The sequence below is a fragment of the Silene latifolia genome, chromosome Y (assembly GCF_048544455.1).
Source record: "Silene latifolia isolate original U9 population chromosome Y, ASM4854445v1, whole genome shotgun sequence".
NCBI classification, from domain to species: domain Eukaryota; kingdom Viridiplantae; phylum Streptophyta; class Magnoliopsida; order Caryophyllales; family Caryophyllaceae; genus Silene; species Silene latifolia.
The window spans coordinates 24,059,293-24,073,320 of NC_133538.1; the positions used below are offsets into that span (position 1 = coordinate 24,059,293).

The following is a 14,028-nucleotide window of genomic DNA, read 5'->3' on the forward strand; positions in this document are numbered from 1 at the left end:
CCTTGCTTGATAGCACTGGAGCTTTTGTTGAGCCTCTAATCTTTATTCATCGAGAGCCTCTAACTCTGCTAACCGCAATTTGTCATTTTCATCTTTTGTGATCCCTTCCTAAATGGTGATGCGCAAGGAAGGGATTTGAAATTCTAATGGCAACACAGCCTCTACTCTATACACAAAGTATACGGGGTTGCCTGAGTAGGTGTTTTGTATGTGGTACGATATGACCACAATGCCTCACCAATGCTTTCATGCCAGTCTCGCTTTGACTTTGCTACTACCTTTTTCAACAAGTTGCAGAGGGTTTTGTTGAAGGCTTCAGCCACACCATTTGCAGAAGCGTAGTACATTGATTATTTGTATTGCTTGAACTTGAACCTTTCTCCCAGACTTTTCATGAGGTGGTTGATAAACTGTTTCCCATTGTCAGTTGTGATGCGCTGAGGTACACCATATTTGTAAATGATATGGGTTCGAATGAAGTCCACAACATTTTATTTCTTCACTTCCCGCAGTGTGATGGCTTCTGCCCATTTTAAGAAGTAGTCAGTGGCGGCGAGAATATACTCGTGTCCATTTGAGGCCTTTGGAGTCAGAGGTTCCACAACATCAAGTCCCCAAGCTTCAAAGGACCATGAAGAAACAGTGGGGTGCAACGGCTCTGGCGGTTGGTGTATGAAGTTTGCGTAGAACTGACAAGGTTCACATTTTTTCGCGAAGTCCATACAACCTTGCACCATGGTTGGCCATTAATACCCCATTCTTGTTACACGATCATGAAGTTTAGGCCCAGATTGATGAGCACCACAAATGCCAGAGTGAGCTTCATGTATTACTTCAGTAGCTTCGTCCTTGCTTAGACACCTCAACCATTGGCCTGAGAAAGAACGTCTATAGAGTGTCCATTTATAGTGAATGAACTTTAGAGCACGTCGACGTATTTTCACCTTGTGTCTGGGATCTTCGGGTAGTTTTTGGTGGTCCAAGAAATAAATGATAGGTTGACACCAGTCATCTTCATCAGCTGTGTAGACACAGATCATATTAGTTGCATCTACATTTTCTTCTCCTTCAGGCAATGATACTGCCCAACGGTTTGCAGACTGGGACCTGCATAGACTCTTCTGCCCCCAGTGCCAAAGTGGCTGTAAGATTACCATGCGCGTCAGCAAACTTGTTGGCACTCCGCGGCACATGACCAACGTGGATGGCGTCAAGTTGATTCAGCAGTTGTAATGCCCGCTGATGGTAGCGAATCAAGTCTTCTTTTTTCACTTCATATTCACCAAAGACTTGGTTGACCACTAATTTTGAGTCTCCGTAGATGTCCATATCCATGACACCTATTTCGATCGCCATTTGAAGGTCGAGTATGAGATCTTGGTATTCTGCCATATTATTTGAGCACAACTGAGTGAGTGTAAAGGCATATGGCATGAGATGATTTTGTGGAGTTACAAATACAACTCCAGCTCCAGCTCCATCTTGCCTTGCAGCACCGTCAAAGTACATCTGCCATGGAAGTAAAACTGCCCATTTTGTAAGTCGTATTGCTTAAGTAAAACTGCCTATTTTGCAAGACTTCCAGATAAGACAGGTCTTGAGAGTATATACTTGATTGGGTCGGCTTTTGAGACCACGTGTATAGTATGCGCCTGCATGTAGTGCCTCAACTTTTGGATGGCAAACACCAATACAAGACATATCTTCTCTATAGGAGAGTAATTCAACTCAGCTCCAACCAAGGTACGACTCAAGTAGTAGAGTGCTCTCTCCTTGTGGTCTTCAATTTCTTGAGCACACATTGCCCCCACCGAGCATTCTTGTGCTGCGATGTAGAGGATAAGTGGCTTTCCTGGAATTGGTGCCCCAAGCACTGGTGCACTGGCCAAGTACTTCTTGATGCCATCAAAATCATTTTTGCATTTTTCATCCCATTGGAATGGAGCATCCTTTTTTATCAGATGGCTCAATGGTTGGCAACGTTGTGCTAGGTTAGATATGAACCTTCGAATGTATGCCAAACGTCCCTGCAATCCGCGCAGCTCTTTCAACGTCTTTGGTTCCGGCATTTCGTTGATGGCTTTGATTTTTGTTTGGTCAATTTCAATGTCTTTGTGCCTGACCACAAACCCTAAGAACTTCCCAGATGTGACACCAAATGCACAGTTGAGTGGATTCATCTTGAGTGGACATTTTCTAAGTCTCTCAAACACGGTTCAAAAGTCTTTGATATGGTCTTCTCTTTTCTTTGATTTGATAACCATGTCGTCAACATAACACTCTATTGTTTTATGCAGTATGTCATCGAAGATCTTTTGCATTACGTGTTGATACGTAGCGCTAGCATTCTTCAATCCAAACGGCATGACCATGTAGCAGAAGATCCCTTTTGGGGTTCGAAAACCCGTTGCTTCCTGATCTTCAGGTGCCATATGTATCTGATTATAATTAGCCGTACAATCCATAAATGAGAGTGCTTCATGACCAGTGGTTGCATCAATCATCAACTATGTGACTGACAAAGGGAAGTCATCCTTCAGGCATGTATCATTAAGATCTCTGAAGTTGACGCATATGCGCAATTGTCCATTCTTCTTTCTGACTGGGACAATGTTCGCTATCCAGGTAGGATATTTGACTTCGCGAATGAAACCTGCTTCTATGAGTTTGTTGACTTCCTTTTCAATTTCAGGTAAAATCTCAGGCCGGAAACGACGTTGAGGCTACTTTTTTGGATTGATGCCTTTCTTGATTTCCAGACGATGATCTGCAACTTTTGGGCTTAGTCCAGGCATCTCTTTATAGCTCCAAGCGAAGACATCTTTGTACTCGACCAACAACTTGTAGTACTCCTCTTCTTCTTCTTCTTCTTTAGGGAACAGAGCACTAATATAAATGGGGCGAGGATCTTTAGTAGTTCCCAAGTTGAGTTCCTTGAGTTCATCCACAGTCGATTGCCCCCCGTATTCAAGTATTTCAGAGGCCTCACTACTACAAAACTCGTTATGCACATCAGTCGATGGACATCAGATTATCTGGAAAACCGATGTACATAACATGCACATCGGTTGTTTGCAAAAAACTGATGTGCATATAATTATATGTACATCGGTTGCGTTAAAAAACACATGTCCATTATTTCTGATTTTAAAGGACATGTGATATTTAATAAAACCCATGTCTATATAAAAGTCATGGACATGGAACATTGCATTTAACCGATGTGCATCTAAAGTGAAAATTATAGGCGGCAAAAATATTTACTTCACCGCCATCACTTACAATTTCGACTAGATACATTCTTCCCCAAATCCTCTCCCTCACTCTCACTCCCAAACCCTAACCCCCAAAACCCCGTACTCACTCTACCTCCCTTCGGCTACCAACCCCGTCCTCAACCCCGTACTCCCTTCTCGTCCACTTCAAGAAATAACCGTTTTTGAGATCGTTATTTTGAGACTGCTGCAAAAAGCGATCGCAAATACACTAGTAGAAAAATCCCCTATTGCGTCAACTGAATTATGTCGGTTCTAACAAACACGACGCAAAAAGTCCTCACTTTTGGCGGGAGTGCAATTTCGCCCTATAGTATCTTAATGGACAAGCAAAGAAAAGATGCTCCCTTGTTTCATCAGCCCCACCACACAGGTCAGAATTCCCATCATGAAGGACTCCAAACTTCATCAATCTGTCCTTAGTCAAGAACCTCCCCCTAGCATAAAGCCAAGCAATGAGATTATGCGTAGGCAAAGCAATCCTGTTCCAAACCACAGCTTTCCATCTCACTATATCATGTTCACCCATTAACCATTTATAGTCTGCAGCAGTTGTATACATGCCATTATTAGTGCTCCAGACTCCATTCACATAGCCCTCTTTCATTCTATCTTTAACTTTGCAGATCTGTGTCCATGTCTGCCTTTCTATATGTAAATATTGTTGGTACACTGACTGCTACAGAAATACTGCTTTTTTAATTGCAAACTTATGTTGCTAACTTTTTCAAGTTATTAAGACAAACAATCAAACAGCTTGGTGATAATTTGTTGAATGCTCATGTCAATACTTCATTTGCAGGCTGGTACCATATCAGAGCACCTTTTACAATGGCCCCTTCTACATGTGCCTTTCGTCATTGCAGATGCAACAACATTAATACAGGCAAGTGTTGTTTAAGTCTTTTCCCTTGGACTCTCATTAGTCTTTTTATTGAGTTTGCATTTTGATGTGACCATTTATTCACTAGTTTTTCTCATTTGGGTGCGATAAGCTATAATAGATGGAAAATCATCGTAATCATCATTAATGTTAAAACTTAGCTCATTTTTGACTAACTAACGATTTTGCAGTATAGATTACGACATACGATGCTCCTCGACTTTTCTGCACCTCACATTCAGGTGAGTGAATGTGTTTCGTTAAAATACGTATGTGTTTCGTTAGTTATATAGGATCTTCTATGTTGATATTTTGTTTTCTCGTTAACTTTGTTGTGTTGAATGATTCTCTTGGTAATATGCCCAATGGGAGATGAGCAAATCTGAGGCTGCCAAATAGTCTTGTCTCTTCGACCTTTTTTTTTTAAACAATTAGTCAGTTTACATATCGGTTTATATTTTTGTAAGTCGTCTAAGTAAATTGACTTTGGATAACCGATTGATTGTATACACATATTTTTTGTTGATTATGGAATCATTTTGCATTGTCATCATGTGTACGACTAATATGGGCAACAACGTAATATTTTTTTTTTTATAAAAAATAATAATTATAGACATCGGATTTTTGCAAAAAACTGATGTCCATTGATCAAATAGACATCGGTTTTCCTAAAAATCCGATGTCCATTGATCAAATAGACATCGGTTTTCCTAAAAATCAGATGTCCATTGATCAAATGGACATCGGTTTTCATAAAAATCGGATGTGCAAATTTTAATGGACATCGGTTTAAAATCCGATGTCCATTAATCCACAATGGACATGACCAAACTCTACATCGGTTGTGTATCCGATGTCCATATAGCGAAAAGTCTGATGTCCATTACAAGTTTTGTAGTAGTGCCTCCTCAGCCTCAACTTCTTCTTTTTCGTCAGGTATCTCTTCTACTGTGATGTGATATGATGACGATGTAACTTCTAAATCTCTTGGCTTCTTTGCACCAGAGGGACGTGAAGATGAAGGAACATGCTCTTCAACATTTTTTGACTGGCCTGTGAGAACTAGTACGCGCCTCCTTGCTTTGAGTGGCTCATGCTGGATGATATCCACCACTTGCATACGCTTCATGCGAGATGGTATTGCGTCTCTCAAGTCATCACTTACTCTTACTGAAGACTGTTTTTGATGGACCGCCCAAGCGTTCATGTATCACTACAACAAAAACGCGGGAAACTGACGGACAAAATCCGTCAGTAAAACAAAATTCTTGACGGAATTTCCGTCGGTATGGGACGTCAGCGTTTTTCGTCAGTAAAATACCTCTCTTGACGGAATTTCCGTCAGTAAACAGAAATACTGACGGATAACTGACGGAAAAACCGTCGTCTAATACCAGCATACAACTGACGGAATTTCCATCAATATTCGGATTCCCCGACGGAATTTCCGTCACAGGCTTGACACGTGGCATATTTGGCGGGTTTTTTAAAATTCTGGAAAAATGGGCCCTAACGGAAATTCCGTCAGTATTTTGGTCAATCCTGACGGAATTTCTCTCAGTAGGCTGGACACGTGGCAGTAAACTGTGATTTCTGGAAAATATGGAAAAAAAAAGCCTTGACGGAAATTCCGTCGGTATTTTGGTCAATCCTGACGGAATTTTCGTCAGTTTTATTAAAAAACAGGGGCTGGAAACAGCAGCCTGGTGCCCAGCCACGATGCGTTTTTGCATCGTTTCAAATACAACCAAAACCTGCAAAACACATGTAGAAACGTCGACCGCCAAGCGTGAATCCATTTTCACGTCGACCGCTATTGCGGGAATCAAGAGAGGCAACAAATGAGAATTGAACGCAATTTTTTTACATAAAAAGTCGGTCAAATACATACGTTGTCTTACTAATTAAATACAAATCACAAATGTTTTTTCATACTCCCTACTAGGTGACAATACTAACCTAACTAAAGGCTCTAACCTACAGGGGAAATAAAACTACCACCTCCAAACCCGTGTCCATCATCCGCAAAGTCGTCCCGCCTTTGTGGATTAAATTGTGAAAACGTGTTTGGGGGTTGAGATGCTTGCATATCAGCCCAAGCCTTTTGCATTGCCACCATTTGTTCGGCCTGTTCACAAACGGTTTTTTCAAGAGCAATTCGAACGGCTCGCTCATCATTCATTTGGATGGAAAGCTGTGAAATCATGCTAGGATCATAAGAGAAAGACCGTCGACCAGCTTTGTTAGTAGGAGGATTATACCTTATTTTGGCCCCTTTATCTCCGGTCCCAAATATCCGGTTCTTCTAGTCAAACGCCCTGACAGCCTTGTAGTACGCCCGGATCTCGTCGGGATACTGTCCAGGTGGCAATGGTTGACTCATCTCCTCATTGTAATCATGCTGAAAAAAGAAACAATATCGTCGGAAATGATATATTTACGTATTACCTATCTTTATAAGAAAGATATTATCGTTCTTTCTAAGAAAGATATCACTTCCCACATACATTGGTTGTTCGGCTTGCTCTAACATTTTAAAGAACGAAGAAACTTGGGGGTTCGGGGTTTCATAACACACTTCTTCATCGTTAAGGTCATCAGGATTGAGTCGATCCTCCAAAATTTGGTCAACAGTATCACACAATGCATTTTCCACAAACTCACGGTAAGGATTCTCACTAGAATTTGTACTTGCTTTACTAGGTAGTTTCTCACCGTGATATGTCCATACATAGTAATTAGCGAAACCATTCGACCAAAGATGAATTTGAACATCTCATTTCCTTTTAAAACCTAGGTTTTTACATTTCTTACTCAGACACCTCATTTCACCTAAATTCTTATACTCACTACTTTCTTCCGTGAATTTAATAAACCCTTTCACCCCCTTTGCAAATGCTTTCTTGAGTTTCTTTTTTTCGTCTAATCTTTCATACATCCACTGGCCACTGCCGTTCTAATCTTTTCATGTTATTATGTATCTACACATTTATTTATGTCATTAAAAAAGACAATAACTTAACAACAATCACAATCAAGAATAATACACAATAATTTAACATTTCAACCAATATAAATATTGTTGCAATTGTCTACAAATAATTTGTAGTTCTTTGAATTGGGTCCTTATCAATCCAACCTAAACCCATCAATGTACGTTTCAAGTCACTAGCAAACATGTACTTGTGATTTATTAATGAGGAAAAAAATTCGGCAGCAATTCCCATCCGTTCTCCAAATACACAATGTAGAATAAATAATTACTCCGCATATGCATTCAGAGAACATTAAAGGAATTGTCACCAAACTCTTTCCTCATTAACGAATCACAAGTACATGTTTACTACCTAAGTGACTTAAAACATACAAAGACAGTCCCAAAACGGGGACTATTCAAAAACTACTCCTAGTGAGTAATTTTTGAACGGCTACTAGGTCAATATGAACAATAATTTTAACAATATTAAAAACAAAACATACAACAATGACTACTTTTTCAATTAACAAAAACTAACATGACTAATTTTTCATTTTACATATCTAGTCTAATTAACATTAACTCTAATTATCATTTTAAAAACATTAACATTTCAAAAAATTTAACAATAATCTAATTAACAAAAATTCCAATTATTAAAAATATTATTAACAATAATTCTAATTTTTAACAATAAAATTACATAGCTATCCTAAGTCAACATACATACATTAAAATTTAACAACATACATTTAAACAAAATTGGCTTCTATCCTATATCAACATGCATCAACACCAACAATAATTCAACAACAATTAAAACAATAACTAATATTCTAAATTAATTAAGCTAATTAAACAAAAAAATTAAAAAGAGATTAAAAAATACCTAATTAACTTCACAAAGAAAAAAAATAAAAAGGAAGAATGAGAAACGAGAAGGAGGACGGCAGGGGCGGCAGGGGGCGGTTGTGGAAAAAAATTAAAAACAAGAAAAGGAAAAAGAGAAAGGAAAGAAGAAGAGGAAGAAAAGACAAAGATAATTACCTTATAGTGACGGCGACGGCGTGGTGGTGGTGGTGGTGGTGGTGGCGCCGGAAGTGGAGGAGGGTGGTGGTGGTGTCGGGTTTTAAGAAGGTTAGGGTATGGGAACTTTAATCTATTTGGGGGAAGTGAAATGGTAAAGTGTCGAGGGGATTGTTGCGAATTTCAGATAAAAGACACATCTGACGGAATTTCCGTCAGTTATTTAGAATTCCTGACGGAAATTCCGCCAGTATTTCTAAATTACTGACGGACATTCCGTCAGAGGCCCACTTTCTCAGAATAATAATGCATCAACAGTACACGTCACAATAATTCACCCTCTGACGGAAACTCCGTCAGTAATTTAAAAATACTGACGGAATTTCCGTCAGAGGGTCAATTATTATGACAGCTGTGTTGCACACTGGATTCAAAATATCTAATACATCTGACAGAAATTCCGTCAGTTTTTTGCTTTTACTGACGGAAATTCCGTCAGATGTCCCAATTATTTAACAGCTGTTGTGCACTGCTGTGTATGAGAGTCATCTGACGGGAATTCCGTCAGTAATAGCATAATACTGACGGAATTTCCGTCAGATGTTTTTTAGCGCCATTGACTTAGTCAACGCGCCAACTATAGCTGACGGAATCTCCGTCAGGAACCTGTACTGACGGAAATTCCGTCAGAAATCCGTCAGTTTTCTGTGTTTTCTGACGGCTTGTTTTTTCCGTCAGTATGCTCATCACTATGTCGTGTTTTCGTTGTAGTGTATTGTGCCCTTCTTGTTTGTGTGCAACGAAGGCGTTGATGTTTTGACTTCACTTTCACCTTGATTGTCAAGCCTAGCGAAGACAGAAGTGTGTTTGATTGGAGCACTTGGCCTTCCCAGTCTTGTAAATACAGAAGGACGAGACTTTCCTGCAGGTGGACTTATTCGATCGAAGACTGAAGATGAATGCATCTTTTCTTATCCTTCTTCATTTTCTTTGACCTCTTCTACTGTGATGTGCTGAGAAGATGCATTAACCCTTTTCTACGAGCACCAATCTTCACAGCTGTAGGGTTAGATCCGTATAAAACCCTTTCTTTATAGGATTATAACGCAAAATTTATATGTAGATTATAGTCATGAAACGAAATTAACAATGAAAACGATAAAAATTATAGAAATAACCTTCGGTCCTAGTGCAAAAGGCAATGAGAGATCAAGTTAGATCTCCTCTTAATCGTTGCACCCAAGATGTCCGAGTAATGCCCTTGTGCTAGAGAGAATCCCCTAATTGCCTTGCAATATCGAGGGGATTGTTTTGTGAGTTTGTGTTGGATGAGAGATCCGGGATTCAGGAGGCACAATTCCCAAAACCCTAATATTTTTAGCAAATCTATTAGGTTAGAAGTGAAAGGAGAAAGCTCTCCTTATGGCCTCTCTAATTCGGCCAAACCGAATGGATCAAGGGGAAGTGGGCTTCCACTTCCTCTTAATTTAAACTTGTGGTCCGGTTCATAATTCGCTAAGTGTATATGACACGGTCTAATTATAAATCATTCATCGGTTATCGGATATTAAAGCATCAACCAATTACACGGATTAGTTGAATTATTTAATACGTGTCCGACAAAGACAATATCGTATAATTATATTTATCCAATATACATTAATCAAATATAAATCGCTTATATTTAATTTTACGAATTAATAGGTTAATTCGCCTTAGCCCATGATATTTAATCCGTATTAAATATTATATCTCAACATCACATTTTAACTAATTATTAGTCAAATAACTCGGACTAACTGGTTAGTCAAAATTGGCATCTACATGACCGTATTTTCATACCGTCACATCTCTCAAACGTATCCTATAGGTGTGACTTTTAGGGACCAGTTGATCACCGCCATCCGTATGACAATAACGTCAAACTTATCTAGCAAGCCAACCGTTATTGATAAACGTGGATCAACCGATAATAATACCAAAAGTATGCCCTTTGATCCTTTTAGAGGTTTATAAGTCCTTGCACTATCTGTTAAGGACACCAACCCCAACAAGCTCCCACTTGTCCGTACAAGTGTATGTGCAATGACGTTATCCGCACTAACTGGAGGACACCAGCTCAACAAACTCCCACTTGTCCGTACAAGTGTATGTGCGATAACCGATTCTCATATTCATTTAAAATTTCTCCCACTCACTGTAAAACAATTTGCAGATCTGGATCCACAAAGGTCGTATTTTACAATCGATCAGGATCTAGAGTGGTTTCCCCGACTAGAGAGTAACTTAACCGATAAAACGAATCCGTATCCGAGCATGGCCATGCATTTCGATTCTGACTCCTCGAGTGGCCCCGAGAAATATCGAGTGCACTGATAAAGGCTGAATATTTCCTTCAACTCGAACTCCTTCCGATCTAAGCACAGCATGAAATGACCCAGAAACAATCTACTTGGCCCCTGTTACGGATGACCGTGAGAAAGAAACCAAAGTCACCCAAAATCTGCCTTAGTCTCTAGAGACAATCGATAGTCAAAAGAATCGACTCTTAGGATCACCATGGAGGTCCTATCCACGACCTGGCATCGAATGTTATAAAACATTTAGGACTCCACGTCGATGTCACAATTGTGTCCTACGAAATATCCGTATAAAACGCCTCTCGTGATTGGTCACCAACCTTGTTGACTTATGGCTAGTTGAACCCACCATCAACCAACGTCACAAAATAATTGCCGAGTTATCAGCTCATGTGGGCAATTAAGGACTAAAAAAATATAATGTTCTTGCAGATTCACTTTGTGGTGTTCAAAATTTGTCGTACAAATCCACATGAAAAACAAAATATATATATATAAATTATCAAAACGATGATGTTGTATAGAGTACAAAAGCGAATGAATCTAATCCATAAAAGAGTACTACAACTTAGGAACACGTTTAATTCCCATGGAATTAACGTGCCCTTCATGCTTATCTTGTCGTAATGCTTTAGTGAGAGGATCTGCTATGTTATCATCTCAGTAGCAATCTTTTCTATCACTACTTGTCTTTTGCTCCACGTAATCCCGGTTTAGATGAGCTTTCCGTTGTACATGTCTAGACTTGTTGCTAGACTTTGGCTCCTTAGCTTGGAAGATGGCACCACTATTGTCGCAATAGATGGTGATCGGGTCATTCGAACTAGGCACTCTGAGATAGCCCATGTAAGAATTGACGCATCCATATCGCTTCCTTTGTAGCTTCAGACGCGGCATAGTACTCGGACTCGGTCGTAGAATCTGCTAACAGTTTGTTTCGAACTCTTCCACTGATCGCAGCGCCATTAAGAGTAAAAACGAATCTGACCGAGATTTCGAGTCATCACGATCCGTTTGGAAGCTAGCATCTGCGTAATCGGTTGCGCATAGCTTTTGTTCGCCTCCATAAGTCAAAGCCCAATCTTTAGTCCTCCGTAGGTACTTAAGAATGTTCTTGACAACCAACCAATGTGATTCGCCGGATGCTTTGTTGGAATCGACTTGTCATACTCAATGCATATGCCACGTCGGGACGTGTGCATATTATGGCATACATGATAGATCCTATTGCCGAGGCATAAGGTATCCGTGCCATGCGCTCTTTCTCTTCCGGTGTCTCTGGTGCCTGAGACTTGCTCAAATGCACCCCTGGAGACATAGGAAGGAACCCCTTCTTGGAGTTAGTCATGCTGAATCTCTCTAGGACTTTGTCTATGTAAGACTCTGGGACGAGAGATAGCATCCGTCGTGATCTATCTCGATAGATACGGATGCCTAGAATTCTTTGTGCCTCTCCCAGATCTTTCATCTGGAAATGGTTTTTCAACCATACTTTCACCGAAGTTAAGAGAGGTATGTCATTCCCAATCAGGAGTATGTCGTCAACATACAATATTAGGAAGACAATATTGCTCCCACTCGACTTGATATATAAACATGGTTCCTCGACTGATCGAGTGAATCCATTTTCTTTTATCACTTGGTCGAAGCGATGGTTCCAACTCCTTGATGCTTGCTTAAGTCCATAAATGGAACGCTTTAGCTTGCACACTTTCTTAGGATGTTCTGGATCGATGAAACCTTCGGGTTGTACCATGTACAACTCTTCCTCCAAAAAACCGTTTAAGAAGGCGGTTTTCACGTCCATTTGCCAAATTTCATAGTCATGAAAAGCGGCAATCGCTAAGATAATCCGAATGGAACGCAGCATGACTACGGGTGCAAAAATCTCATCGTAGTGCAAACCTGGCACTTGGGTGAAACCTTTAGCAACTAGTCGTGCTTTGTAGATATCTTGTTGACCTTCCACAGAATGCTTTATCTTGTAAAGCCATTTGCATTGAAGGGGACGAACCTTAGCAGGTAAGTCAACAAGATCCCATACGTTGTTCTCATACATAGAGTCCATCTCGGATTGCATGGCCTCAAGCCATAGCTTTGAGTCAGAACTAGTCATGGCACCTTTATAGGTTGCGGGTTCACTACTCGTTAAGAGTAGAACGTCATCTATATCATGTTCCTCGACCATACCAATGTATCTGTCTGGAGGAATAGAGACTCTTCCCGACCTCCTAGGTTCCTCAGGAATATTTACCGCAGCCGGGATTGAAGGAATAGGTTCTTCCAATGGTTGCTCGGTGTTTGGTTCTGGAATCTCCGACAGGTCGAAGGTTCTATCACTCTTTGCATTCTCGAGAAATTCCTTCTCTAAGAATGTCGCACTAGCCGCAACAAAAACACGTTGTTCGGTTGGCGAATAGAAGTAATGACCACGTGATCCTTTAGGATAACCTATAAAGTATGTCTTGACCGATCGCGGGCCGAGCTTATCTTCAGGTCTCCACTTGACATAAGCCTCGCAGCCCCAAACCCGTATAAAGGACAAGTTAGGGACCGTTCCCTTCCATAGTTCATATGGAGTTTTGTCAACAGCTTTAGACGGACTTCGGTTAAGTATTAGAGCGGCTGATAAAAGAGCATAACCCCATAATGAATCAGGTAAAACCGTGTGACTCATCATGGATCGAACCATATCAAGTAGTGTTCGATTTCTCCGTTCGGACACACCATTCAGCTGAGGTGTTCCAGGTGGAGTTAACTGTAGGGCGATCCCACAGTCTTTAAGGTGTTGATCAAACTCGTGAGAAAGATACTCGCCACCACGATCTGAACGTAGTGTTTTTATCTTTCTACCAAGTAGGTTCTGTACCCTATTTTGGTATTCTTTGAATTTCTCAAATGATTCACTTTTGTGCTTCATTAAGTAGACATAGCCATATCTACTTAAATCATCCGTGAAAGTGATGAAATACCTATAGCCTTCTCATGCGGTGATTGACATAGGACCACATACATCCGTGTGTATTAGCCCTAATAGGTCAGCAGCGCGCATTCCAACACCTTTGAAGGAAATACGAGTCATCTTACCGATGAGTTATGATTCACACGTGCCAAATGATTGAAAATCAAAGGCCGAGATGGCTCCATTTTTGATGAGCTGTTTTACGCGTTTCTCATTAATGTGTCCCATGCGGCAGTGCCATAGATATGTTTGATCTTTATCACCTACCTTTAACTTTTTATTCATTACGTGTAATATTTCTGGTCGTCGATCTAAAACATAAATTCCGTTCAAGGAGACTGCCTTGCCATAAATCATATTGTGTAAAGAGAAAATGCAAGCATTATTTTCTATTACAAATGAAAAACCAAGTTTGTCAAGTGCAGAAACTGAAATAATGTTTTTCGAAAGACTAGGAACATAATAGCAATCATATAATGATAACTCAAATCCGCTAGGAAGTTGGATCACATATGTCCCCTTTGAGATGGCAGCCACTCTTG

The 14,028-nt window shown here is 40.2% G+C and overlaps 1 protein-coding gene across 1 annotated transcript; it reads right to left on the reverse strand.

The window, feature by feature from the left end:
- Positions 1-1,068: 1,068 nt before the first annotated feature.
- LOC141627726 (uncharacterized) lies at positions 1,069-1,509 on the reverse strand. The gene has a single exon (XM_074440951.1). The coding sequence runs from the start codon at positions 1,507-1,509 to the stop codon at positions 1,069-1,071; it is 441 nt and encodes a 146-aa protein (XP_074297052.1).
- Positions 1,510-14,028: the final 12,519 nt, after the last annotated feature.

Coding starts and splice junctions, on each gene's coding strand:
- LOC141627726 (XM_074440951.1), bottom strand. CDS start 1,509: ATGTACTTTGACGGTGCTGCAAGGCAAGATGGAGCTGGAGCTGGAGTT.